The 27105-nt window shown below is 38.4% G+C and overlaps 6 protein-coding genes across 16 annotated transcripts; 4 read left to right on the top strand and 2 right to left on the bottom strand.

Moving 5' to 3' along the window:
* Window positions 1-2089: 2089 nt before the first annotated feature.
* Window positions 2090-6445, top strand: LOC103927937. 5 transcript variants are annotated; one of them, XM_048585761.1, is made up of 7 exons: window positions 2097-2407; window positions 2919-3086; window positions 3781-3895; window positions 4027-5112; window positions 5200-5337; window positions 5589-5743; window positions 6094-6445. In XM_048585761.1, the coding sequence occupies exons 4-7, from the start codon at window positions 4596-4598 to the stop codon at window positions 6259-6261; spliced, it is 978 nt and encodes a 325-aa protein (XP_048441718.1). In that variant the 5' UTR covers window positions 2097-2407; window positions 2919-3086; window positions 3781-3895; window positions 4027-4595; the 3' UTR covers window positions 6262-6445. The 5 variants fall into 5 exon arrangements, with proteins under 5 accessions (XP_048441719.1, XP_048441720.1, XP_009335196.2 ...); XM_048585762.1 differs by lacking the exon at window positions 2919-3086 and having other exon boundaries at window positions 2090-2407; window positions 5203-5337; XM_048585763.1 differs by lacking the exon at window positions 2919-3086 and having other exon boundaries at window positions 2090-2407; window positions 5203-5316.
* Window positions 6446-6535: 90 nt separating this feature from the next.
* LOC103927938 (protein trichome birefringence-like 31) lies at window positions 6536-8762 on the bottom strand. Its single transcript, XM_009336922.3, has 5 exons — window positions 8333-8762; window positions 7901-8069; window positions 7622-7821; window positions 7318-7461; window positions 6536-7079 (listed from the first exon to the last, which is right to left on the bottom strand). The coding sequence occupies exons 1-5, from the start codon at window positions 8707-8709 to the stop codon at window positions 6725-6727; spliced, it is 1245 nt and encodes a 414-aa protein (XP_009335197.2). The 5' UTR covers window positions 8710-8762; the 3' UTR covers window positions 6536-6724.
* A 555-nt stretch (window positions 8763-9317) lies between these two features.
* Window positions 9318-13457, top strand: LOC103927939 (tRNA dimethylallyltransferase 9-like). 7 transcript variants are annotated; one of them, XR_007258824.1, is made up of 8 exons: window positions 9318-10462; window positions 10756-10820; window positions 10995-11202; window positions 11394-11488; window positions 11923-11980; window positions 12079-12154; window positions 12331-12463; window positions 12760-13456. XR_007258824.1 is itself a non-coding variant. In XM_048585570.1 (7 exons), the coding sequence occupies exons 3-7, from the start codon at window positions 11119-11121 to the stop codon at window positions 12738-12740; spliced, it is 414 nt and encodes a 137-aa protein (XP_048441527.1). In that variant the 5' UTR covers window positions 9320-10462; window positions 10756-10820; window positions 10995-11118; the 3' UTR covers window positions 12741-13457. The 7 variants fall into 7 exon arrangements, 3 of the variants coding, with proteins under 3 accessions (XP_048441527.1, XP_048441525.1, XP_048441526.1); XR_007258822.1 differs by having other exon boundaries at window positions 9322-10462; window positions 12324-12463; window positions 12760-13451; XR_007258823.1 differs by having other exon boundaries at window positions 9319-10462; window positions 11923-12154; window positions 12760-13455.
* Window positions 13458-14907: 1450 nt separating this feature from the next.
* LOC103927940 (malate dehydrogenase, mitochondrial) lies at window positions 14908-18025 on the top strand. Its single transcript, XM_048585805.1, is given in 8 exon segments — window positions 14908-15231; window positions 15234-15280; window positions 15363-15536; window positions 15631-15799; window positions 16031-16092; window positions 16230-16351; window positions 16699-16816; window positions 17618-18025. Coding segments are annotated over 8 exon segments (1017 nt in total). The 5' UTR covers window positions 14908-15047; the 3' UTR covers window positions 17759-18025.
* A 1735-nt stretch (window positions 18026-19760) lies between these two features.
* On the bottom strand, window positions 19761-23664 carry LOC103927941 (transcription factor GTE4). The gene is given in 8 exon segments (XM_009336924.3): window positions 19761-20255; window positions 21529-21605; window positions 21703-21768; window positions 21771-21809; window positions 21910-21955; window positions 22040-22093; window positions 22095-22562; window positions 22564-23664. Coding segments are annotated over 7 exon segments (1491 nt in total). The 5' UTR covers window positions 23332-23664; the 3' UTR covers window positions 19761-20255; window positions 21529-21555.
* Window positions 23665-25661: 1997 nt separating this feature from the next.
* Window positions 25662-27105, top strand: LOC103927942. Its single transcript, XM_009336926.3, is given in 5 exon segments — window positions 25662-25941; window positions 25944-25982; window positions 25985-26177; window positions 26179-26795; window positions 26798-27105. Coding segments are annotated over 5 exon segments (1437 nt in total).

A 27105-nucleotide genomic window follows, 5' to 3' on the forward strand; every position in this document is an offset into this window, starting at 1 on the left:
CCAATTCCTAGGGGTCAAACATATACGTTTTAAATTATATGTTGTATAATAGAACAACAATATAAAACAACCTCTATGTGTTTTCGTTATGAAAAAATTACGTCCAACAAAGTCAAAACCAATAAATGTTCTAAAAGGGACTCAAAGACTTTGTTTGAGGAAGTTTGAACGTCGTTTTACTATTAGGGTTAGATAGATACGGAATCATGAATAATGAGCTTCATTGTGGACCACTAATAAAATGGCAAATACTAAGACAACCTTATACTATCCGGGCCGGGTTATCCAGATGAACTCGATTTTAGACTCATTTTTACACAAATCAAGTCCAACTCATACCCTTATGAAAATTAAAAATAAGAACCAGATGAATTTACATTAGACAGAGTAATACAATCCAGATCCACAGATGCTAAGAATCGTATGTCTTAATAAAAAGCGAGTGTTTCTATTCCAACCCCTATGTCTTATTTCCCCACCTACTTTAAATTAAAGAAATATTTTGTTGACAAATTTATCCTCTTGCAAAATGGCCTTGAAGGACCTAAACGAAAAAGCATTTTGACAAAGTAAGACTTCTAATTAAAACTAAAGATTTTTATCACAAATGGTCATGAAATTGACGCAACTCACCAACACAATCTCTGAAAATAAAAATCAATTAATGTTATCTATGAATATAGATGCTGCAAATCAATGTCGTTCTTCCACTCTCTTTCCGTCAACTATTATGTTAGTATTACGACATGACATACGCGTTGGACGAATACGAACAACACCACGTGAAAACCACCATAAAATCTTGACTTAAAAACCTAAAAAAAAAAAAAAAAATCCATCTATAAATAATTATAAATTCAATTTGAATATTAAATATAAAGAAAAAGTTATAAAAAATAAAAAAAATAAAAAGGAAGAATAGCAGAACCCTCGTGCCCAGATCGTCCCCTACTCCCCTTCCAATCTTTTTCTTCTCCTTCCATATCCACCAGGACCACCACTGGCCAGTATTGTTCCCCCCACAAGGGCGGCGTCCTTATCATAATAATTATCGTTAATATGATTCATCTTAATATTTTCTTATACGGGTTAAATGGGATTTAAATTATCTCCAAGCAAGCAGTACAGTTCAAATGGACTTGAGATTCTTGTTATCAGGTTGGAGCAGCATGATGGGTTTGATCAGAATTGTCGTGAGCATGGTCTTCATGCATGCATGGGATGCCAAGACGAAATCACAGGGAATATCCTTCACGTGTGTTTGGAGTCGGTCAACCATATAGGTTCTTTCGGTTAATAGTGGTACTTGATGATCATCAAAAGATAATGGAGTGGCATATTTTAGATTGGGATAATTATTAGCACAAAATATATGCTAATAATTAGTATATACTCCAGGGACAAGCACGGCATGGCTTAAAGCGTTTTAGCTTTGGCAATGCATGTACTTGGATGTGAAGAAGGGTGTAAACATTGCATGGTTGTCTCAGGATGCTACGGGAAGAGTTTCAGTAGCGTACCAATTGGATAAACAGAAGGTAACCAGCGATATCTTCAGTTTGGATATATAGTACTTGAGCCATAGAATTGCAAGGCCGACTGGTTATTTATCCAAGTCTCGGTTGAGAAGGATTTCCGAATCCTTGTTGGCAGAGGTCATCTCATTAGCCTTCTTGGTGAAATGAGGTGTTACAAATTGCGAGGTTCGACCCATTAAAAACCTTCTCGGCGATAACTTCTCTCGCCCAAATCCAACCCACGACAACCTTCTCTAGCTGAGATCCTAAGGGAAACTTTCAAAAAGCTATGTTATCTCAAGCTTTTCCATTGACACCATCGAAAATAATCCATTGAGCAAATTAAACAAAAATAATTTTTTAATTGTTTTTTTTTTTTAATTTCTGGTTAAGAATTTAAAATATTAATATTATTTTAGAAATAATGGCGGGTGTGGAAAATATCATCCTGTTGTTTTTTCTTTTAACGGTAGGTGGCAAAGTAAGTGGGGATAGGAGATAAAAACGGGATGAGTGTAGTGGCACTCTAAAAAGCGAAGGGAGGAGAGGACAGGAGGAGGGCCAAGGAGGAGAGCAGGAGGAGGAGACGGCGGCCTGGCTGACCTTTTCCCAATCAAATATTTGGAAGTTTTTTTTTTTGGATTAATAATATTTGGAAGTTCAGTAGGACTGAAATTATATAATTTAAATTTTAGTATTTAATAATGATAATATTATTATCATGCGATTAAGATAAACAAACATAACAAAGACGTTCTTTATTAAACCCTCCCCTTCCTTCTTCCTAAACCTCTCTCCTCCCTCTCCTCTCTCTATCTCTCTCTCTCTCTCTCTCTCTCTTTGCCATCACAGAAAGGTCCAACTGAGCTTGCCGGCGTCACCAGATGCCGGTAATTCTTCTTCTCCTCTTTTCTGTCTTTCTTATTCATTCAAATTTCGTTGCTTTTCCATTCAATTCGCACACTTAAATTTATTTTTGCTGGGTTTTTTTTTCTTCTTTTGTACAGAAAAACCCTTTTTCCGAATTGTAACAATTATATATGCATGTATGTGTTTATATTTGGATCGTTGTTTTGAATTTTGTGTGTACAATTATACGTAGTTTATGTTTTTCTGTATTTAGAGAGCTGCTGTGTTTTTGTTTTTGTTTGCCGTTATGTGAATTCTGAGAATGATTTGATTTCAGTGTGAGTTTTGGGTTTTGGAATTGAATTTGATGATGGTGATTGATGAGATGGTTTGATCAAGTTTAAATTAATAGCTTAATTGTGATTACTATTTGAAAAAAAACTCTGTTTTTGTTCTTGGGCGAGATGATGATGGAAGACTCATGTATGAAATTTATATGAATTTGTTGAACCCTAAATTTTATTTGGTTTCGTTTCTCTTATGAGTTTAAAGATTGAAACCCCCGTTAAGAATGTGCTTGCACGCGGTTGATGTTAGTATTGCTTGAGACTTGCATAAGAGCAGCAAAGGTGGTGTAAATGAAAGAAGCACTGGTAAGGCGGTGTAAACGAAAATATTGGTGTTGCTCAAGACTTTTGTGTTTTAAGTGCTAAAGAATAGGTAAGAGTCTTGAATTTGAGGAACTTTGATATAAGTTAGTGAAGTTTTCTATTTAGTTTTAGAAGACATTGAATAGGTTTACAGAGCCCGCACTTATAATTATACATATACATATAAGTGTATATATATATATGTGTGTGTGTGTGTGTATGAATAAGTATGTTTAGTGTATGAATAAGTATGTTTAATATATTGTACGCACAAAATAGTGATCCTCAGATATATACAAATATACAATCGTTGCATTGATGGTTATCTTGGATATTTCCGTTCTCCATGTTCTCTAGACCAGTAACCTCTCAATTCGTCAGAAATATTTTGGTTTATTGATTTGGTCTTTTCATGCATTTTCATTCACTGTCAGGTTTAGACCAATTTCCTTGCTTCGATTCTATTTTACTGCAACTGTGATGCTTCCCGTAACCTATAATACCTTTGTTTTGTTCTCTTCTGCCTTTTGTTAACTTTATGCGCAGTTTTGTTTGTCACTCGAAAAATTTGTAATCTGGGACTGAATGTGAACTTATTATGCACATTGTAGTTCATCTACTATGATATTCTATGTTATATCTCTGTTTTCTCACTATGCCTGTATCTTGAGCTGGGAGCCTGGGATGGTAATTTTTGCTGTCCTCTCTATGTCTGACTAACGTAAACAACTGAATAAAACAAAATACAATTTGACTGGTTGCAGGTACAGTTTGGTGGTCGTGATGGATTTTAAAAAACTCAAAAGTATGAATTGGGTAGGAAACATTTACCAGAAATTTGAAACAATCCGCCAGGAGGTGGATGGTATTGTGAATCAGGTAATAGGGGCAGAAAAAGCCCAAATGAAAAATATTTCATTTGCATCTTGTCTTTGATTAGTGTGGTTGCTGCTATGCAGTAACTGAAGTCGTCAATTCCTCTCGTAATAATGAATATATTTCTTTCGCAGGACTCAATTAAATATGTTGAAAACCAGGTGCAGACTGTGGGTAAAAGTGTGAAGAAATTTTCTAGTACCGTCCAAGATTTACTTCCTATGGTTAGACAGAAATCTGCCATTAGTGTTAAGTCGAGGGAAAATGTAAAGGAAAATTCTTTGGATGTAACTGCAAACCAATCACCTGGAGAGCCCAATGTAAAGGATCCTGTGAGAAACCAGCTGAGTCTGGTCTCTACGGAAAATGACCTTGCAGACCAGCCTAATCCTCCAACAATGAATACTCTTGAGGTGTCGGAATTATCTGTGGGAAAGATCGATGAAGTTTTGGCAGATGAGAAGTCTTTAGTTGCAATTGAAAAGCAATCTCCTACAGAGCCCAATGTAATGACTCCAGTGAAAAACCAGCCGAGTCTTGTCTCTAGTAAATATCACCTTGCCGATCAACCTAGTTCTCCAACTTTAATAGATACTGTTGAGGTGCCAGAGTCTGACTTATCTGTGGGAAAGGTTGATGAAGTTTTGACAAGTGAAGGTCTTGTAGATGCGACGGAAATAAATCACCTACAAATCTCAATGCAATGGATCGTGGGACAGACCAGCTGAGTGTTGTCTCTAGTACGTATCACCTTCCAGATCAACCTAGTTCTCCAACTTCAATGGATACTCTTAAGGTGTCAGGGTCCGACTTATCTGTGGGAAACATTGAAAACTCATTAGATTTAACAGAAAAGCAATCGCCTATGGAGCCCAATGTAATGAATCATGTGACCGAACAGCTGAGTCTTGTTGGCAGGAAATCTTACCTTGCAGATCAATCTAGTTCTCCTGCTGCAGTGGATACTCTCGAGGTCTTAGAGTCTGAATTATCTGTGGAAAATACTGATGAAGTTTGGACAAATGAAAATTCTTTAGATGCAACTGAAAACCAAACACCTACACACCCCAGTGTAATTGATCCATACCAGCCGAGTCTTATCTTCAGTAAATATAACCTTGCAGGTCAACTTAGTTCTCCAGCTTCCTTAAATACTCTTGAGGTATTGGAGTCTGACTTGTCGGTTCCAGAGTTTGATGACATTTCACCTGAATCAGTAGGTTAGTATTTTTGGTTGGCTTGTTATAGATGTACTCTTGCTTTCTATGAGAAACCAGTATTGATTAACTTGTGTATTACTATTACAGCAGAAGGCACTTCCAGAACTGCAGAGTTCATGCCTCTGACAGTACCATCTAGAAAGAAGCAAGTTCAAATCTGCGACTCTGTTCAGTATGATGCTCTTAAGCCGTCTTTAGATATTGGTGTGGCAGAATGTGCATTTGGTACTTTTATTTTCTTTCCTGTTGTTCATGTTTAAAACTCCTAGGCTCAAAGTCTTTTGCCTTCATGGAGATATCAGAAGTGAGAATCCTGATATACATTCATATGGATTTTTGTTGGTAGTAAAAGCAATAGTGTTGCGATTGATGTTGCAATCATGCAGAGCCTTAACGCTATCTATTAGCTTTGAACTGATCTAGACCAGATCCTTTTACGATGTCACCTTTTCTCTAATGTCGTAAATTGTTTACAGGAAGTTCAGATGAATCAAGTAGTGATTTTTCGCGCTCTTCTATGGAGACCATCGATTTGCATGATAAGGTAATGCTGGAGGAGAGCTGTGTCATTGTAGATGATAGCGTACTGCACGCTGTCTCTAGCAGGGCAAGAAAACAAAGATCATACAAGGTACATGTTATACGGTATTCCATTGTCCAAAGACTTACAAATCTCTATTGAAATGAATGAGAAGACAAAGAAGATTACATGCATCATTTCAGACTGGCATTTTACGTACTTGATAATATGCTTATGGATTCGTTCTCATATTTAAAGCATATTTACGCTTTACAGTTAACTCTAATTTAGATTTATTTTGCAGTCACCCATCTGAACTTTCTAGAGATCAATGATTTTATCGGAAAAAAGTTTTATTATATATTATTTTTGAAAATTATGAAACTGTATCAGAAAATTATGTGCCTAAATAGCAACATGAGCCTGACTGATCAATTTTCTTTTTTCTTTCTTAAATTCAGAAAAGAATCCAGGATGCTTTTACATCAAAGAAGAGGTTGGCAAAGGAGTACGAACAGCTAGCAATTTGGTTCGGAGACAGTCATATAGAAACCAGCCAACAAACACTCTCTAACGTGAAAAGTTTGGAAACTGATGATGCTTGTGATTCTGAATGGGAGCTCCTGTAAATATGAACGTGTCCCTGTAAATATTTCGACGGAGTGATTGAAGGGCCGCTTGCCTTTGCAGGTAAATATGGTGAGAATTATACCAAACCGCATATTTATAAATCGAGGATGATTCCTCGATCTCATTGTTGAAATATACAAAATAAACTAGTTCAAAATTATAGTATTGAGTTCTAGCTGTTTAGTATTGTTTCTGGATTTTATCTCCTCTTGTCCGTTGTTTGCTGGCTAAGAAGAACAACGAAAGCGTTTTGAATTTTGTATGCTTGCGGTCACCAAATTCAATTCAAGTCGTATTTCGTTTGTTGGTTGAAGAAGATCAACAAAAGAGTTCAATACAAATGCTATTGCAGGTGTCACATCTCTCTTCTTCCTGGAAAAATGCTGCACTACTAATCCTCAATGTTAACATGCAAATGTGCCTTTCGTACATTTTATCGAAGGCTTGATTGTTAAATTCGTGTTACAAAATATTTTGGTGACTCTTCAACAAATGTGCATACAAAATTTCATTCCATGTATCAGGAACCCCAGGTAGGCACCAGTGAATGCAGTCGGCGAATTTTTTAGGATCCAATCTTTGTTTCTTCGTCAAGAGCTTTCCCCGACGTTCTCCATAAACCGATGTGTGTGCATCTTTTCGGTACTCTGACAATTGGGTGATATTCAAAAATGTTACCTTCACTTTCAGATCCTGCATTTGGTCGTTTATAATATCCATGATTTCCATGTTTGAACCAGTTCCCCAGTATGAACCCTCAATCGGGTATGACTCATTGAAGCAGTTTTCGTCACTTCCCGGCTTCCATTCCCAACTCCTACAAAAGAAATTTATGTCAAGTTTCCATGATTATGAATAAAACTCTAAATCGTGAACGCCAGATTCATGACACGTGTTATTATATATGGCAAGGGGCTTTGTGGGACCACCTCTGCATTCAAGATCTTGTGTTTGACTCTCTCTTTTTCCAATATCGCTTTGTATTGAAAAAACATTTTTTCACTTTCCTCTTTACGCTTTTGAGGATGTTCGAGTGAGAAGTGTGAAACTCTTACCATAAATGTGTTGGAGACATGCTCATGAAGAAGACCTTTTGCCTTTCAGGGTTGATGCTGGATTCTAACCAGTCTGCCCAAGTTTGTAAGGCTAGTTTGTATGCCGTGGTGACTTTATATTCTTGTACATCTGGAGATCCATATCTGACAAAAAATGCAAAAAAAAGAAACATAAGGCTTTCGTGTGGTAATGTTTTCAAACAGTTCTTCGTTTGACAGATAGAGAAACACGCGATTCTAACTGAAATCGGAAGCGCAATGAGATTTATAACGTAGGGGTGCCCTACAAATTTATGTCACTCACGTAGCATTGACTGTAGGGCTGTGCATCCACCACACATAGCTCTCAAACACCAAGATATCTACTCCTTCCCAGTGCTTGCCGTGGTTAGCTATGGAGTCAAGCTTCACCAGCCGTTTCAGCACAGTATGTTTCATCTCGTGGTCCGAAATAGACTCCACGAGAAACGGAGCCCAGTAGTACTCAATCGATGCATCAAACTCCTGCGAAAGAAAGAAAGGGTGAGGGGACGTCGAACTCTTGCCGTGAGTAGGGTTTAGTGTTATAAAACGTGAGGTTTACCTCTACTCTGAAGATCTTTCGAGGAGGGACTCTTTGGAGGGACTTTTCTCCTTGTGTTATAGATTGAACCATGCAGACCAGGGATTCAAACTGGCCTCTTTGTACTGAGTCTCCAACAAACATCAGCCTTTTGCCCCTCAAAATCTGCATTAGCTTCAATGCATCAAACCTGAATTTTCAAAGCCAAAGCCACTCACTAAGTAAACAAAAAGACATGGAATGCCTCTAACACATATGTTTTAGCGTGACTGTCACACAGTCACATGGTATTACTAATTCACTAACATAATATGATCAGATGACAATTAATGTTGATATGTGATGGATTAAGGTATAACACTAATAAACAGATAAACGTGTAATGACCTGGATGAATTAGTTAGACCACGTGACAATATGACGGTCTTGTACACTAAAAAATAGAGTTTTGACCTTGGGAGGTTGCAGTCATTTGGTTGCCACCTCCAATTCTTGTAGTAAGAATCAGGCCTCCCATTCCTCTGGCAAGTAACTTGCTTTACCAAGTAGGGGCAGCTCTCTTCTGTATAGTGAGGATGTGACAAATTATCCCACACCCACTTCCCTTCAAACACATTGCAGCTCTCGTCAATCCGGTCCTCCGGTGAAATAACAACTGCCGGTCTCGGTTTCTGGCCTCTTGGCCAGCCATACATCTGAAAGACAAAGCTGTCATTGCTCTTCAAGGCGTCGAGGACTAGGCGTGCGGTCCCTAGGACAAGCAGCGAGGCCAGTGCAGCAGGGAAGAGGGACTGGATTCGCCGGTCGAAGGAGGGCTGCTGCTTTGTCATTTGGGGAAGGGGATGAAGATGGTGGGTGCGGAAGTGCTTGATTGTTAAAGGACATTTTGTTGGTGAAGTATTTGAAAATGGTAGCTTGAGTTCTAAGTGTTTTAGGTGAAGTCATAACATGCAACCACCAGTTGGTAGGATCAAGCTGTGAATCCTGTGATTGCTTTGAGTTCTGATGTGGACCTTTAGATAGTAAACAAATCTTCTTATTATTAAATTAATTTTATTTATTTTTTCAAGTAACAATATTTTCCATGGATTAAGAGAGGTGGCATGTTTAAGCGCATCACCATTTATAGTAAAAATGGTGGCGGTTTCACAACGAAAATACCTCATTTAACACTTCAAAATAGAGTAGTTTAAATGGCAAGTGGAACGCTGAAATGTCTACGCGAGTCTTTTCAGTTTTTGAAAGGGTGAACTGTCGTGACGAAGCCACCAACTGGTCCTTTTTTTAAGGAAAAAAAAAGAAAAATTTAAGCACACATTAATTTCAAATTCTAATTTGTGCATAGAGAAGAATAACTTTTTACATGTAAATAACACTCTCATACTTACAAGTGATGAATTGCCTTGGTGGTAAGGTGTTCCTCTTTAACCTACTGTGTTTCGGATTCAAACCCTCTTCATTCGATATAAATTATTGTAAAATAACACTTGTATTAAAAAAAAAAAATCTCATGCTTGATGAACAAGTTTAAGTGTGATAAGAAACAGAAATTTAAAAATAAAATGAAATAAAATAAACAAAAAACACGATGAAATGTCCAATAAGAGTTGAGACCCAAAACCCTCCCTAAACCCGTACGACCGGACACAAAAATAGTCCAATCCAATCCAAACCTGTCTATTCCTCCCTAACTGAAAATACGATAATCAGTAGCAGTTGTGTCCGTACATTTTGCCCGCGCGTCCTCAGGACGGCTGGGCTGCTGATTTTCACTCTCCGCCGGCGGCGTCTGACCACCGCCTGCTCTGTTTCAGCCACCAAGAATAAAGAGAAGGAGAAGGTGATAGTGGAATCTGGGCCCACCGGCTCCGGGAAGACCCTCCTCGCTCTGGAGCTCGCTAAGCGGCCCAATTTGAGCAAAAATACAATACCCAGTTGTTGGTTTTTGTTGTTCTTTGTTAGGATACTGGGAAAAAGGGGAGGAAACTGGGAAAATTTAGCTTCTTTCGAACTAAGCGGCAAACGGGGTAGTTGGGTTTTCTCTAGATTCTAACGTGCAAGTAATTTAGTTTATTGGGTATTTAGTAATAAACCATTTTGTTTGGTTGATGAGAAAATGTAGGAAGGTAATAGGTAGAAAGTTGACATAGTTTTATACCCGAAATAATTGAATTTGTTTCCTTGAGAATTTTGACTTGTTCTGGTCAATTTCGTGAATCAAGCCTGCCTTCAATCAGTAATGCTAAGGCCCCCGCTTATAGACATTGCCATGATTGAATTTCCAATCTACTTCAGTAAAAGCGGGTTTTATTGGTGTATGGATAACATCACTCTCTCACGAGAACAAAGAAAGCCTTATGGCATTGCCTTGATTGAATTTCCTTTTGCTGACGCTTGTAGAATTAATAGGTAGTGCCGTATTGTCGAAGTGAATTTGTTTGTTTTGGCTTTTGTGCCACAGGTATATTGGGGTCTTGATATTGGATCTGCCAAGCCTTCGCCAGCAGAAAGAGAGGTGCTTGTGTAATTGAGAAATTTGTACATTTGGTGCAGGCATGATTCTACCATTGTAATTGAATTATGGTAATCTAGATTTCTGGAGTATGTTGATTTCAGATGCATTGTATGCCGTGTTAGTTTTATGTTTTCCCATTAAATTAGGTTTTGAATTCTCTTTGATTCCGAATGATTGTCACTATGGTGTTATGTTGTGCTTAAATTTTACGTTTTTATCATTTGTAACACGATGTATGTGGATGCTACTGTTCTGTCATGTGACTCATGTCTTACTTGAATGTTGACCCTTTCAAACACTAGCAGTTCATATTGTCTTCTCCAACAAATACCATAATAACCACAGTTAATGTGCAATTCAGGAATAATACATATGGAGTAACTCTACCGTATAGGTTTACTCATCCGATTCTCCATTTTTTTTCAGGTAGAAGCCTTTCAGTCCTTGTGATTTTTTTTTTTCAGGAATAATACATCAATATATCGTTGATATATCTGCCTGAATATTCACTATTTAGTTGAGTTGTTTTGCATTTAGAAGCTTATGTCCCTCCATTTTACTGATGTTGGATGCATAACATATACATGTTCTGCAATGCAGTCTAGTGGATCACCTCCATCTGCATTTCAAGTGCCATATGATTCTTTCCGGAAACAGTGTGATGCAAATGACGCTAGTCCTTCAACTGATGTTGTGGAGGAAGTAAAATCAAAGGAATTGGACTATGATTTTATTTATCTTTTCCTCTCAATCAAAAGAGTTGATCGTTATAAATCAATTGACTACCGATGTCAAGATATGCTATCAGGTAAATATATTGTAACACATCACTACAAATTGATCATTCGCCTTTGAAGTTTCAAAATCAGATCAGGCAATTCATTTGTTTTACACAACCTGATCTGTTAGGATTACAATTTCAATTGGGGCGAGGTACTTTTTTTTCCTCTCTTTCTTTTAATCTTTTTTTTTTTTTTTTTTTTTGTTTAATTCCTGCAGGAAATGATGATATCTTGTCGGAAGCTAATTGGCTTCTTGATTCGGGTCTTCTTCCAAATTCAAATTCAGCAACCAGAGCAATTGGTTACAGACAAGTATGCGACTGCTATTGTTTATTGTTCTTTAATTTTTGAAGCAATGGTTGTCTGATTTTGTTTCTTTAAAATCGTGTGACACTGTTTTTTTGGTCATTTTATTATTATCTGTGATAGTAGTAACAGTAAGAAATGTTCGATTTTAGGCCATGGAGTATCTGTTGATGTGTAGGCAGCAAGGAGGTAGTTCTCCAAGAGAGTTCTACAACTTTTTATCTGAAATTTCAGAAAGTGTATCAGTAGTGCATTTTACTTCAAATTCATGGATCAAAAGCCATAATACCATATGCTTTGCCAAACTAGGAGACATTTTCAATGTACATTATAAAAATCGTGTTTGCGGGGATACAACAAAACTAAATTTCAGTTAGTAAATATAGGAAGTTGCAGGTTGGATTCTAATTTTGTATTATGATTATCGAATTGTTTTACAGTCTATTCATCAGCAAAAGGAGGTTCCAACTTTCCGTGCATGTTTGTGTCAAAAACCTGGTGCGACAATGAGAGCTTAATACTCCTTGTGGCCTTGCAGAGTAAGATTCTCACACATTACATTCAGTCATAGAATTTTTTTTCAATTTCGTGTGCAGAAATTTTGCAAAACAGCAGCTAACATGGTTTCGCAACGAGCATATCTATAACTGGCTGGATGCTTCCAAACCCTTGGTATTTTTCCAATCTTGTTTTCATTATTTTTCAGAAAGAGAGATTTAGCTTTCCGCCCTCCCAAGCATTGTTCCTATATTATTTTCGTCGATCAAAGTTTTGGCTGTGTAAGTTCTTCATTTCCCCAAAGCCTATGAATCAGTGAATGCTTAATGGACAATTTATGCAGGAAACAGTGCTCGACTTCATTTATGATGCATACCATGATAACACCGAAAATTTGGTTGTGCGTGAATCACTGAGGATGAAGAAAGAATTAACAAGCCATCGAGAAGTTGCCGAACTAAAGGCTTATCGACCCAAAAATAGGTATGATTTACAAACACTGAAGGCTTGCAGCTAAGTTAATTGTTGACTGTTGGGTTTTTCGTCAAGTCTTAATCCTAGAGGCTTGGCAAGATTATTCATCATACTCGTTATTGATATAGTTAAAGATTGTTGTTGCTGACCGCATAGCTGAACCACGTAAATTTTTGGTGTTATTTGTCTTGGTTATTTTGTTTTCAGTTTCCTGAGTTTGTTTTGTTTTTCCTATTCGTTAACGCGATATTCACAACATTGACACAGTGGACAAAATACTAAATAGTTTTGTTTATGACACGAAGGCATTTTATCAGACACGAAGATTGTTCAGACATTCTAGACTGGATAAGAAAAACACAGTGCTCCAACAACAAATCGGAACTTGATCATTCACTTCATTGAGGTTCTATCTTTGCCAAACCAACCAGTGTTACATGATCATCCACTATTCCACCTGAGTTGTGCTCAGTTTGTCTCTGTCGGATCAGAAAATCTCACGAAACAACTCCGGAAAGGTTAGTCTTTGATGCTCTGGCTTAAACCGGTTGTTCATGTCTTAAGGCTCGACCGATGTATCGCTGCAGCCGGCCGAGGACTACATCGGAAATCATTTTGTGAGAACTCGTCATTCAACATATGGATTTCAAAGTCTTGACATTAGCTCTCTGCAGTTGTTAAAATAGCATGAAAAGTTTTGAGTTTGATGGTAATTTTGTTCACCACTTAAAATGTCATAAACTTGTAATTTATAGTGATTTGGTGAATAAATCCACAAGATTACTAATCGTTTAACAATGGACAAAGTGCATGTGGTGCAATATCCTAATTGATAGGGTGTTGGGTTTCTACTCATAAGTTATGGTATGAAACTCCCTTCTCCTGCCGCTGGTCGGGCAGCGGGTAGGTGTCTAGGCGAGGCCTAGGCAGTTTTTTTAATTTTAATTAAATTTATTATCTAACGTATAAATAAATGTCTTTATATGTTTACTTATACCCAAAAAAAAAAAAAAAAAAACTAAAAAACATGATTGTTTGGGATATATTGATTGCAAAATAGAATGACATATAGATTATACAATATTAGAACATATTGAAAACATGAGGAACATGCATATAATGGGTGTTGATCTAAGTATTCAACAACTTTCTTATAATTTATTGAAAAAATAAAATGTAAAATGGAAGTTATATATTTTCTTTTAAAATGACAGTCGCCAAACTAGGTGGATGTTTAGGCGTCATCAAAGTGTCATTTCTTAATTTTCAAATGCTTAGAGATAAGGCAATAATTAACCGTTTAACGCTTAAACGGGACAAAATTTTTTAAAACAATGATAATAATAAATATTATTATTATTTAAAAAAAAAAAAAAGCTAACAATGGACAAAGAGAGAAAATAAAAGACAATGTAGTAGTGATAAACGAATAATGTTCTCATGTGCTTTTATTTTTTCATCTCCAAAGGGGAATAAAAGGAATATAGGCATGAGTCACTCTCCTGCAACTTAAGCGATTTTTGCCAAAAAAAAAGTTGGCTTTAAAGTTTTCTTTTTTTCTATTTATTTTTTTTCTTTTAATTTTTAAGAAAGTGAAATCTGAAAAATGGAATCTTTCTCAAAGGCTCTGTTCATGATAATCCCAAAGAGTCAAGTCACTTGTTTTCCACTATCTCCCATCTGGCATCTCGGTGCAGTCCCACTGCTCATAGCCTATCTTACCACAAAATAAAAAATAAAAAAAATAAAACATTTTAGTTAGGCCTTCATATTGGAAGCCCTTCCAAAAGGCATTGCTTCCTTCACCAATCATAATCTCGGTAAGATGGGCTTCTGCAGATCTAATTTATTACATACCAAAGAAACCATGGTTGATTTGTGATTATCTTGTGGGGAACCAAGATTCTGATAGTTTTTTGTTTTTAACAGTCAATATTATCTATGTTAAGGGGGGAGGGGGATCGATTTAACCTCATAATGGGCTAGCAATAATGTGATTCAAATTCGTCTTGGGCAAGAATCGAACCTAAAACCTCTCACCTAAAAATAAAGAGAAATATCATTAGACCGTAATACTAAGTGGCATATTTTGATAGTTTAGACAAATGATATCGCCTAAAATAGGTGATCTACTTGGAAAATGCAAGAGGAGGTGAAGCCCTTTATTGGAGCTTGGCCCTGCAGCTCAACTTGGGAAGTGACATAATGTAGGTAGAAATGTCGCTGTCAACTGGATGCTCTAGCCCAGTGACCAAAGATGTTTGTAACTCATTTCGTTAAGAGCATTCAAACTACAACTGAGATTTCGTGTTCAAATCGTCCTTTACGTCTAAATTTATTTACTTATTTTACCATTTGTCAGAAAAAGGTAAAGGACAATGTAATAATTATTTATTATTTGAAGACCTCTTAAAATTACACATTGAAAATAATATTCAATACCACGAATCCCTAGGAACCAACCATAGAAATATACCAATAGCAGGCATTACCGTTGATCGCTCGCTCTCTAGATTACTTCTTGTTGTCTCAGTACTTGCAACTCGCGAAACAAAGCTAAGCAGAGGGCTTTCGACACTCGCAAAGCAAAAACATGAGGCCTTCAATGTCCATCGCCAGATCCGTACACCGAGTCGCCCGCCGCAGCTACTCATCCGCCTCCGTCCCCGAGCGGAAGGTCGCAGTCCTCGGCGCCGCCGGCGGCATCGGCCAGCCCCTGGCTCTCCTCATGAAGCTCAACCCCCTCGTCTCCCACCTCTCCCTTTACGATATCGCCGGAACCCCGGTGTCGCCGCTGACGTCAGCCACATCAACACCAGATCTGAGGTACTCCGAACCCTCTCTAATACTTCCTCTTCGCCGATCGGGTGTTTCCGATTCGATCTTAAATTTTTACTTTGGTGATTAGGTGAAAGGTTATGCAGGAGAAGAGCAGCTTGCTCAAGCCTTGGAGGGAGCCGACGTCGTAATTATCCCCGCCGGAGTGCCCCGAAAGCCCGGCATGACCCGAGACGATCTCTTCAACATTAATGCCGGTATCGTCAAGGGTCTCACTACCGCCATCGCTAAGTACTGCCCCAATGTGAGTATCCCTTTTGTGCCCTATATTTCTAAGAAATTTTTGGAAATCTTGAGTATTTGATCGAATTGGGATGTTGGGTGATTGTTTTTTATAGGCACTGATCAACATGATTAGCAACCCAGTCAACTCCACGGTCCCGATTGCCGCTGAGGTGTTGAAGAAGGCCGGGAAGTACGACGAGAAGAGGTTGTTTGGTGTCACTACTCTTGATGTGGTCAGGGCTAAGACTTTCTATGCTGGAAAGGCCAATGTTAATGTTGCTGGTATATACATTATTGACCCGCCTTCTAAAAGCTCTGTCCTTTTAGCTATGTTTATCATTTTTTGTGCTTCTGTTTCGGGTTTTTGCAAAAGATTGATGTTCTCGAATCTCAACTTAGCTAGATGTAATTAAAGCATTTCTATTGTACTTTTTGAGGGGTTTTCGAAGCCGAGTTCTTTTGTAAGATTGCGTTTTGTTCAGTACTAAACAAGGAAATGGTTTATGTTTGCAGAGGTTAATGTACCAGTTGTTGGTGGCCATGCTGGCATCACCATTCTGCCACTATTTTCTCAGGTATATATCACTCGAATAGTTTAAGGCTTGCAGTTGGATTGTATGAGATTAATTTCAGTGTTCCTGCTGTGGCATCTGCTTTGGTTGGGCTTGGCTTAGAGATGTCTAATTTTTTACTGTTCTTTTTAATGTTTTAGGCTACGCCGGCAGCCAATTTGCCTCATGATGTTATTGTGGCTTTGACAAAGAGAACACAAGATGGAGGAACGGAAGTTGTGGAGGCGAAGGCTGGAAAGGGATCGGCAACATTGTCAATGGCGTAAGTGTTAGGATAAAACCATTGTGTGAACACTTTGTTTTACAAAGATGATTTGACTTTATGTTTCATCATTATATGTGCCTATTTTTATATTGACATTTATATCTCATGTAATGCACAAAGATGTGAAAATGTATGTGGTGGATGTTTCCTAATAATATGTTTTATGTGTTAAAACATTATGGCTCCATAGCTATTCCAAGGTGTTACATGCTTCTTCCATAATGTTGTTTCCCTTTTGTATTCCTCCATTGATTTCTTTGTTTCAGTTTTCTATTTTTGTTGGGGAAAGCAAAGAAAAAGAAATTTATGTTTTTTGCTGGACTAACTTACTGTTTATCTTGCAGCTATGCTGGAGCTATTTTCGCTGATGCTTGTCTGAAGGGACTTAATGGAGTACCTGATGTTGTGGAATGTTCGTATGTGCAATCAAGCATCACTGAACTTCCTTTCTTTGCTTCTAAGGTTAGTGAGATCAACAAATTAGGGATTCATCTCCTCATCTTTGAATTTTTTTAAGCATTTAGTTCATAACTTTCTTTTGTTTTTCCTCGAGCTATTTTTATTTCTTAATATACCAGGAATTGGATTTACGGATGAGTGCTGTTCAGCTTTAATATTGCAATGTGCTACTTATCATGTCTCCAAATGTGATTATGTTTGTAGTCATGCATACTAGCCTGTGCCTTGATTGTGTTTCCCTGGTGGCTACCGCCTGGAACAGTTGTGTATAAATCTCTTTGCTAGACGGTGCACTTCCTGTTTTGGCTATTGATGGCTGTTCTGTTTTCACCATATGGTGGTTGAAATATATTAGTTAATAGTATGTCTCAACCATTGTGGTTGCATACATGTCTGCATGTTACATGAGTTAAAAGCTCGAATTGCCACTTAGTACTACAGTCTGGTGGTATTTCTCTTCACTGGAAGTGAGAGGTCTTAGGTTCGAATCTCGTGGATAGCGAATTCAATACAGGCTGCCCATTGTGTGGCTTAGCCGAACTCCCCCTCCCCTTAGTGTAAAAATAATATCGATGTACTCAAAAAGCTCGAATTGTAACACATGCTTATGGAGGGTAGACACTTAATAGATATAGCATATGTTGGTCAGTTGCATTGCATATCACCGTAATGGTTCATCCATACAATGGCCAGTTTTAATCTTGCGTCTCGTGTTTGTCTAGTTGGTCGTGAAATTGCTGATGCTATATTTTCCTTGACCTTTCTTGTCATAAGCAATAAACAATACTCTGCATTGGTTTTCAGGTGAGACTTGGAAAGAATGGAGTCGAGGAAGTTTTGGGGTTGGGTAATCTCTCGGACTTTGAACAGGAAGGACTCCAAAAATTGATCCCTGAGCTCAAATCATCCATCGAGAAGGGTATCCAGTTTGCCAACCAGAGTTAGTGTAATGTATTATTGGTGCCTTGGGGGGTGGGGTTTATCTACCCATCCCGATGGTAACACATCCAAATTTTGCATTTGTCCAAGTAGTATTGTATTTTTAGTGCTGCTAGCGGCACATGCATCGGCTTTGCTGTTCTCATTGGAGTAAGCTCTAATAGACCGAGGTTTCTATAAATAATTCCCAATGACATGCTATGGGAGGGGGTTAAGTTGTTTGAACTTGAATCATCATAATGTTTCATCGAATTAAAAGTTGATTAGTGGTTACTGGTTAGTCACTGAAACTGGATCATAATGCTTGTGAGTTGCGAGTCTGATCGTCATCGGTTTTACCTATAAAGATTTGTGATATTATCTTCTTCTGCCTGTTTCTTGAATGTGTTTACGCCTTCTTGTGGTGCGTAGAGGCAAATATTTCTTATTTCCTTTCTCGCAATTTCTTCTTCAAAATAGTTTTGTGCACCTCGTCTCTCGTTGCGTGAAAGGAGGCAAACAACAGGGGTATGAATGTGCCACTACCAAAGTTCTTTTGTTAGCAATTCATCACGTCGCAAACCTCTATTTGGCAAATGGTTCACTTTTTGAACATCGGGACGCTCCAAATTGCTAAAGAACAAGGATCCCACTTGGACTCGGCCGGCGTGACCTCCACGACTACAAATCACAAATTCACCTAAGAGTAGACCTCTGTTTTTTTCTATTTGCTTGGGCAGAGCGGTGTATAGATCTTGGCAAAATTCTACAAAAGATTTACTATGCTTCGGTGTATCTTATACACGGGGATTATTGGTAGCTAGATCTTGATCATTGGGTGATTGACCAAATTCGACGAAAAACCGTTTCATCCAATTTGTTCATAAACTTCTCTAAGACCCCGAGATGTCAAGAGATGTGAAAGGACTTGTGTAAGTGACTTCCAAATTCTAAGGCAAGGCAAAACGAGGAAGAAGTGGATCACAAAAATTAGACACGAGGAATTTGAAAATGCACCTCTTATACGTCGTAGGAATTTGTAAATGACTACTTTCATGCCTTTGTAATGCTCATGTACTGCATTTCTAATCCCTACTATCGAACTTTTTCTGATCGATTTCTTCATCACTATGCCTAAATCCCTTTGGATTTTGAAAGTTCCTCGCCCAAATATAACCCTTAATGTCCTACACATGAGTTTTAGGAAAATGTTGCGAGTTTAGTATGCTTATGAATTAGGATTAATAACTCCAAACTGTTGCAAATTTAGGATGATAGTAGTAGCTTAAGGTTGTGTTTGGTGCTTATGATCGGATAACTCAATCGATTCGGATTTAAGGTCAATTACTAAACTGTGTCCTAGCTGAATGAATTAGGTGGAATATCATGAACGGATCCCTTCTAATCCCCACGAAATGTAGGATGGGAAGGAATAAGTTACCTTCACGGGTCATCTATCTTCTTCTACCTTAAACTCAGACAAAATTTGGTATTTGGCCTCTAATTACTTAACACTAAACATTCTCGAACATTTACAAATTTCCAGCAAACCGGATGCAAAAACTTTCAACTCCAAAACTTTGCAACTCCGGTACAACTACAACTTCCAGATTTTTTTTTGTACGGAGAAGGCCTAGGATGTTCCAAACAAATGGTAGAAGTGCAACTGAAAAGAAAAGATACTATTTTTAACTTCCAAGGATTTATCACAATTTCTGTTTGAATTTTTTTTTTTTGGGGGGGGGGGGGGGGGGCGGCTTTCATATATTTGTGCCTTCGCACAGATTCACTTGGCCCCACACATGCCACACAAGCATCTTAACAGAATTTGTAACGGAATCTCATGTTAAGGACGAACGTGATGAAAACCCTAAACACGAGAGAAGTTTTTTGTTATCAATCCAACACGTGTAAGTAGATCCTGGACAAATTGTTTCACGTTTATTGGGCAGATAACGCCATTGAAATTATATATCAAATGTAAGAGAGAATCTCTCTAAGAATAAGGTTAAATATTAAGTCAGAAACAGACGAATTATTACTTTTCATTGACGTACTCAAAAAGTGATACATCGTTGGAGAACTCATCAGTTTAGTTCGACGAAAATTCTACTATACTCCGGTGTAATCACCAACCCCAAATTAAATTCTTGGACTACAGATAACAAAACCAGAGTGACCCCAAGACCAGGTAAAGAAACCAGAAGGGTGTGCACTAAGACGAGTCAGAAGCACAACCATAAAAACAACTTCTAACATATCACTTTTTAAAAGGAAATGATGAGCAAGTAGCTTGAAGTTTCCACTCGTACACATTTTTCATACAAACTGTTTCCTGCCATCATAATTGTTCGTTCTACGACTTTCATACAATGTCTTCCCTAATCAACAACTAATTAATTTACCTTCCTACATCAATGTACACCTTCGACGAACTCTGATCAGGAGCAGCAGTTGACCCGCTTTGGATGCTTTGATCTACACCAACTATATCCCAGGTCGAACAAAAAACTTCGCAAAAGATCTGAGATGTCAAGAAATGTGAAAGAAACTTGTGTGAGACGTCTCCATCATAACAGAAGCCACATAACTAGTGAATGACTGAATATGTCATGCATGTACAGAATCACTCAACCTGAATTTTAGGAAACCGTTGCAAATTTAGTATGCTTATGAATCGGGATTTAATAACATTATCCAAATTTATGCAAATGTCTGTTACTAAAATCAAATATCTTAAAGATTGTCACATAACTACTGGATCTTGTATGTGCATTTAAAGATGTCCGTAGCACGCAAGCTATCTATGTATAATACAAACTCAGAATCCTAGTATATGCATATACACTAACATTTAGAGGTTGTGGCCATATTTTAAAACGAATATTATTGGAGCAACTCGTAAGTGTTGCTCTCAAACCAGCCAGAGTTTTCTTGATACATGAGTGTGCACGCACGCACGCACATGGACACTTCACCGACATGCACACGAACACACTGCAGTCACACATGCTTATCCATACATATGCAGAAGCGTTGTAAATAAACTATGACCATGATATCTTTTCATCATTTGTAACTAAGGAACACAAATAAGGTTCAAAACCCCATTAGACATTCACAGTTTGAAAAATTTCATGGTAATTGGAGAAACTTCACGAATCCAGTGGACAGCCACTGCAAAACAAAAATTCAAGGCAAAAGCCTCACTGGTACTAGAGTGATGAAAGTTTTTTAAACTGGAAACGTCATGAAATACAGAACAAAGACATTCAACATATTATGGAACACAATTTGGGATTGTAAAACTTGAAGAAACAAACAATTTCCCATTGGTCTAATGGAAAGTTAGATTAAACTACTGTTAGGGCACCCCAAACATTTTATAAATTGGTCTCCTGCTAATTATTATGATCCAAATAAAATGAAAAACTTTTAATGGAAAAACCACAACGGTCTAACACTTCTGACAGATATCTCTGCATTTATTTATTGACAAATAGCCATTGAGTGGAGAGAAAAAGAACGATCATAATTGCTGCAATGACAACTGGCACAATACAAATTATCGTTTAGTTATATAACGGAAACTCAAAGTTTTACTCTCTTTCTAGTTTCTTTTTTAGGGTTTCCAAGATCAAAGAAACTCAATTGTAACCAATCATAGAACCCAAAGATTGAATATTATAATTCCGTTGTTACGTTCTGTTCTTGATTCAAGATTTATTCAGTAGTCGACAGGCCAACTTTGACTAAAAAATAAGAATAAAATCATTAACCAAGATAGTGCCACCTACCTCAACTAAATCAATTCAAGTCCTAGGTCAATGATTTGAATCTGATTCAACACCGGAGGAACTTTCATTGTCAGAATCTGCATAATAGAGTATACCACAATAAATAAACTCTCAACAACATAAAACAGAACTAGGACCTTACATGAATAGTAACAGAAAAACACTGACAATTACCACTTGAAGAGGATTCAGAATCACTCCTAGAACTACTTGATCCACTCACATTATCACCTTGCTCTCTCTTCGAACAGGGGAAAAGGCATTACTGTTGTTTTCCTCTTCTAAAAACGAAACAGGAAGTGTTAAGCAAATAGAACGTCATAGATTCAAGAGTGACCTCAACCAATGTGCCACTGATGTTTAAGAGTTAAAATTTATTACCTGCGTTGGCGTCTTTTGCTGCAACTGTAGTGGTTGGTTCTACAGTCTGCAAAGATGATAAGTTAATCATGTATTAGCCAGAAAAACTTAAAAGTGAGAAGCAGGGTAGGGAACTAATTTAATGTCTTACCATCTCCTGGATGGCATCGCTGGGCTCTGCTATTGATTTAGGACCAAGCTCCACAGTTTCTGTTAACTTTGCTCAAGCTTTTTTTGTAATTAGTCACAAACCTATCCAGTTCCCAAAGCGTTTCAGGATCAACACTACCAATGTCCACCTCAATCTCATCCTCTTGCTGAAAAGGCCCTGGGTTCCTCTTCCTAATAATCTTCACAACGTTATCTAGTTTCTCAGAAGGCAAAGTCATAAGGCTTGCGCTGAGCCTCTGCTTCTCCTCATAAGTCATATCCCTTTTGTCGGGGTCCCTAGCTTTTGGTTTCTTTGGAACTGATACCCTACCTGAATGACCAGAACCCACAGGTTTCAACTTGGGATCAACAGGCTTTGTCGTAGATTCTGCTCTATCCAAAGTCCTCATATTTGATGCCGGAAGAGGAACAGGAGCTTCAACCTTTCTTGAAAGAGGTGTTGTGAAATTTGAAGTATTACCCAATCCATTTCTCAGATTGAGATTATACTCAGCCTCTATATCAGGTCCACTTGGCTTCAAACATCTTCAACAATTGGTCTGCCATAAGATGAACATCCTGCTCTTTCGGGTTATACAACATTGCATTATTAAATGTAAGTCTCACATCCTCTGCAAATTCCTCAGGCGTCTTATACCAATTCTCGTTCAGCCTCGTCCTCACCGTGCCCAAATCCATCGGTTTCTTAACAATCTTAAAGTAATCATGAAGACCAAGCATCTTCGCATCAACAGGCTTATTAAACACCCAGCCAAACTTATGCTTCATCAACTTGTCTAGCAAAGCACAACAATTCTTGAACATTTTACTCGGATTCTTACCTGACCTGAACCAAGGCTCTCCTCCACCCCCACCTCTCCCCCCTCCATTGGGTTTCAACTTCTTGCTACTCCCCGAAGGCGGTAACTTTCCCTTCCCAATTGGAAACTCCGAACACTGATTTGTCTTCGGCCTCTTCTTCACTATCTCTTTCTCCACAAACCGACCAACCCCATTCATATTCTCTGCAACCGAAACACTCAAACCCCGATTCAGCCCCGAATCACGGAGTCCTACAGAACCTGCCTCCGAGTTGACCCTCATTGTAGGTTTAACATTATCTACCGCATAATTAGCCGAAAATTGCGATTGACCATACCTGTCACCAAGATCAACCTCCTTAGCTTCAAGATTCTTCACCAAGCGCCTGACTTGCTCGAGCTCACCCATCAGCTTCCCCTTAATCTCTCTCCTATCGTCCTTGGACTGAGAATTCAACCGAATCCGAACCATGTTCCCGAACTTGGCGTACCCACGCGGACCGTCGTCCGGCTCGGCAAGGCCCGGCAGCAGGCCATTGTGGCTCGTCGAATCGTTGGACGCCAGTGCGCCGCAGAGTTGCGTCAGGTTCTAGGGCGGCGGCGATGAGTGGTGGAGGACATGGTTGGCACTGTGACTTGTTCTGGAATAGGCCTTGTTGCTCGCTTCGTCACCTACCAATGGTACTGAAACCAAAATAAGGAAATGCTTCCAAAAACCTGAAATTTGATTTCTTCAAGATTCGCCTGCAGAAATGGAAATTGAATAAAAGCTACGGTTTGGGGAAGAAAACCCTAAAAGTTAATACATGAAAAACCCTGAGTTTCAATTTTTTTTTTTTTTGTTGAAAAACCCTAAATTTCTAAATTTGCTGAAAACCCTAAATTTTGTTCTAGGAATTTGGGACAAAGATTCCTACTTTTAGGGTTTGGTGAAATTCGGGATCATGGGCAGGGGAGGTTGTCGTACCTTTGTGGTAGCAGATAGTGGCTCTCTGCAGTAGTAGTGCATCATCTCCGGATCGAATTCTGAGATTTGTAAATCGTATCCGTTCATTGTATATTATACGGTCAGTTTGTCAAGTACTGTTTATGTTTATTTTTAAATAAAAATATTTAAAATAATTTTTTATCGGATAATATACGATGAACGGACACGATTTACAGATCTTCGGAATCCTCACAAAGAGGATCCGACGAGAATCCGGAGTCGTAGTAGTGATGCTAGTGCAGTCGGATTAGGATTTTAAGATCGGTGGTGCTAATACATAAGTTGTTAATGGAACGATGGATCAGAGTCTAAGCCTATGGGGCTGGGCATTTTTTTTTGAGGTCCTAGGAATTTCTAGTGATTTTCATAAAAAATTTGTGGTGTTAAACATATGGTATAAAAAATATTAATTGCGTAATACATCGTCATTTATTAATTAAAATGGCGGCACATCTTGATTGGTCTATAACTAAAGAAGGAAAAAAGGGAGATTGGTCTCGTGAGAAATAGAGAGAGCAAGTCTTTCTTTGAACAAGGTTCAAGAACAAAAGAGTCATGGTGGTCTTTATGTGTTTCTCTTTGTTTGAAATTAGATTTTTTTTTTTTGGTTCAAAACTTATGTTGCACAGCATCGGTACAACCATGGTGATCTTCTCTTCCACCACCTGCCTAGATTGTTGGGGTGTCCTCAAAAGCCCTCACAACCACTTAATTGGACCTTCACATGGATGATCTCCCCCTGGTTCCCATTGTGTCATTTTGTTTGTAATTGTCGTCGTTTTAAGATTTTATTATTATTTTCATTGGATATTGTTATTTGTTTTGGATAAACAAGTTAAGCTCACTCATGAATAGAGGAGAGGGAGTCTCGAGCCCTGGACATGCGAGTAGAAACCCAACTCTATCCACTATATGCATTTAAAATACTAATCCTTAAAGTATACTATTAATATTTAATTTTAATACGTTACATGGAGGCTAAGCTTAATACCAAATCATGGTTTCCATCATAGTCACTTTGTCGCCGTCATATGCATATCCTCGAGTGAAAGAAAAAAAATTTGGAAAAGAAAGGGGAGTAGAAATCACTCCCCCTTATAACTCCTCCATTTTTTTAAGCTAGTCAAACAAAAAATTAAAGGACAAAATTTAGCAGAAGAGCTCACAACGTCAAGGAGGGTGCGATAATTACTTGTCAAAATATACACTTGCAACTTGAAAGTGAAATGTCTATTGGTACTAGTCTAGTGAAATTGTTTTGTATTTGTAAATGATGACTTTCAAACCAATTCAATCTTCCCAACCCCTCAGTTTGAATATGACTCGTTTGGAAGCTCTTCTAATATGATTGAAAACACTTTTAGGAAAAATGTTTTTGAGTTTCAAAAGCACGTGAAGTGCTTCATGCATGTACTTCTTGTAAGAAGCACTTCAAGTGTTTTTCTAGGTTTTACTTGTATTTTTATTAAGAATTGGTCTAAAAAATATTTTCACTAAAAGTATTTTCCATCATTTTAAAAGTATTTTCAAATGAGCCATATATCGTTTATGCCATGGTATGAAAAAACTTCAACTCTTAACTACAGAGTTGCCGAGATCTCATCAGGATGGATCATGTGCTGCAGTTACTATACAAAAATGGAACAAGTTCCAGGATGGATCAGGCAGCAATGGCCGAAGCCCTTTATTTAATCCCTTGCGAAAAGTCATCGAACAACTTGCACTACCAACTTAATATAATATCAATCAAACCATATTCTTCATCAACAAAAAATGTGAAACGAACCAAAACTTTCTTTGAGAAATTCTTAGAAATGGGATTGAAGCACCAAGCTCCCAAACCTTCCTCCAAATTTTTCTCTTTCAGATATTCAACAATTTTCACATTGATCCTACTCTTCACATCCTTCTTCCTCTTCCTTGCATCCCTTAGGAACGTTCAAGAACCCTTTTTTCGGGTCCATTTTCCCCAATTCAATGGTGATCTTAGAGATGCTAAGTTCCCTTGGAACCGGCTTTGTTTTGGAACGACATACGAAAGGCTCAAGCTCGCCGTCTTCTCCAAGACGTGGCCTGTTGGCCCGGCTCCAGCAGGATGGAGCGCCATGCTTCGACTTTGTACCATGAGCTTGCTGCCAGGGCCACAAGATTCATGTCTTCACCGTGCCTTCTGGCAGGAGGGCACGGTGGGACATACATGAAGGTAACCTTCATGTGTATTTTGCATCCAATAATCATGGCTCTGTTAACATCTCTTTAGCATTTGAAATTTTCAATAAAGCCAATGCGAATACGGCGTTTGATTTTGTGCACACCGAGAGCGTTTCGCTGGCGCTGGCGTGCGAAAATGGTTACGAATGTGGCTGTCACTTGGCATGGGATATGGTACGAAATTATGCACTCCAAGTTGCTGCAAGTGCTTCTTTTGATTCCGAAAGGGTGGCAGCTGGCAGAGCCGACAGCAGAGCTTCACGAAGCAATGCCAAGGCTTGTAGAGGAAATTTGATTCTTTAGAAGCTACACCCAGCACATATGCACAAGCAGTAGTGCCGGTGAGATTCTAATGAACATCTATCAACTCCCCCAGAGAAATGTACAGGTCATACTCAACGGGGTTGATGAAACAGAATTTACCCCGGACCAAGAAGCGGGTGCAAGGTTCTCTGAAAAACATGCAGTGCCTTCCAATGCGAGCATTGTGATGGGAGTTGCAGGGCGGTTGGTGAGGGACGGAGGGCATCCGCTTCTCTATGAGGCCTTTTCTTTGATTGTGAGGCGCCACCCCAGTGTTTTTTTACTTGTAGCAGGGGCAGGTCCTTGGAGAAGAAGGTACGGCGAATTAGGCCCAAATGTAAAGATTTTAGGAGCACTGGAGCCTTTGGAGCTGTCTTAATTTTACACTGCGCTCGATGTGTATGTGAATCCGACATTGAGGCCTCAAGGGCTTGATCTACATTGACCGAAGCAATGCATACTAGGAAACCAGTTTTAACACCGAATTATCCAAGCATTGTTGGGACTGTGGTTGTAGATGAAGAATTCGGATACACATTTTTGCCCAATGTCAAGTCTTTCATACAGGCATTGGAGTTGGTGATTAGAGACGGATCTAGTGTGCTGAAGAGGAAAGGCCTGGCTTGCAAGAAATATGTGGTTTCGATGTTCACTGCAACGAAAATGGCATCAGCATACGAACGCTTCTTTCTCTGCATGAAGAACGAAAAGTATTGCCAGTACACTCTTCCCACCGATTGTTAG

Source organism: the organism of the source record quoted next, unplaced genomic scaffold (assembly GCF_019419815.1).
Source record: "Pyrus x bretschneideri cultivar Hongxiangsu unplaced genomic scaffold, Pyrus_bretschneideri_v1 Contig23, whole genome shotgun sequence".
NCBI lineage: Eukaryota > Viridiplantae > Streptophyta > Magnoliopsida > Rosales > Rosaceae > Pyrus > Pyrus x bretschneideri.

What these genes read in the sequence shown, in the direction of transcription:
- LOC103927937 (XM_048585761.1), top strand. Translation starts at nt 4,596, where the DNA reads ATGGATCGTGGGACAGACCAGCTGAGTGTTGTCTCTAGTACGTATCAC. An exon ending in CATTTCACCTGAATCAGTAG is followed by an intron (nt 5,113 to 5,199) that starts GTTAGTATTTTT and finishes TTACTATTACAG; the next exon opens with CAGAAGGCACTTCCAGAACT. An exon ending in GAAAACAAAGATCATACAAG is followed by an intron (nt 5,744 to 6,093) that starts GTACATGTTATA and finishes TCTTAAATTCAG; the next exon opens with AAAAGAATCCAGGATGCTTT.
- LOC103927938 (XM_009336922.3), bottom strand. Translation starts at nt 8,709, where the DNA reads ATGACAAAGCAGCAGCCCTCCTTCGACCGGCGAATCCAGTCCCTCTTC. An exon ending in GAAAGATCTTCAGAGTAGAG is followed by an intron (nt 7,822 to 7,900) that starts GTAAACCTCACG and finishes TTTCTTTCGCAG; the next exon opens with GAGTTTGATGCATCGATTGA. An exon ending in ATGTCTCCAACACATTTATG is followed by an intron (nt 7,080 to 7,317) that starts GTAAGAGTTTCA and finishes TTTCTTTTGTAG; the next exon opens with GAGTTGGGAATGGAAGCCGG.
- LOC103927939 (XM_048585568.1), top strand. Translation starts at nt 11,119, where the DNA reads ATGATTTTATTTATCTTTTCCTCTCAATCAAAAGAGTTGATCGTTATA. An exon ending in ATGTCAAGATATGCTATCAG is followed by an intron (nt 11,203 to 11,393) that starts GTAAATATATTG and finishes TAATTCCTGCAG; the next exon opens with GAAATGATGATATCTTGTCG. An exon ending in TGGATGCTTCCAAACCCTTG is followed by an intron (nt 12,155 to 12,323) that starts GTATTTTTCCAA and finishes CAATTTATGCAG; the next exon opens with GAAACAGTGCTCGACTTCAT.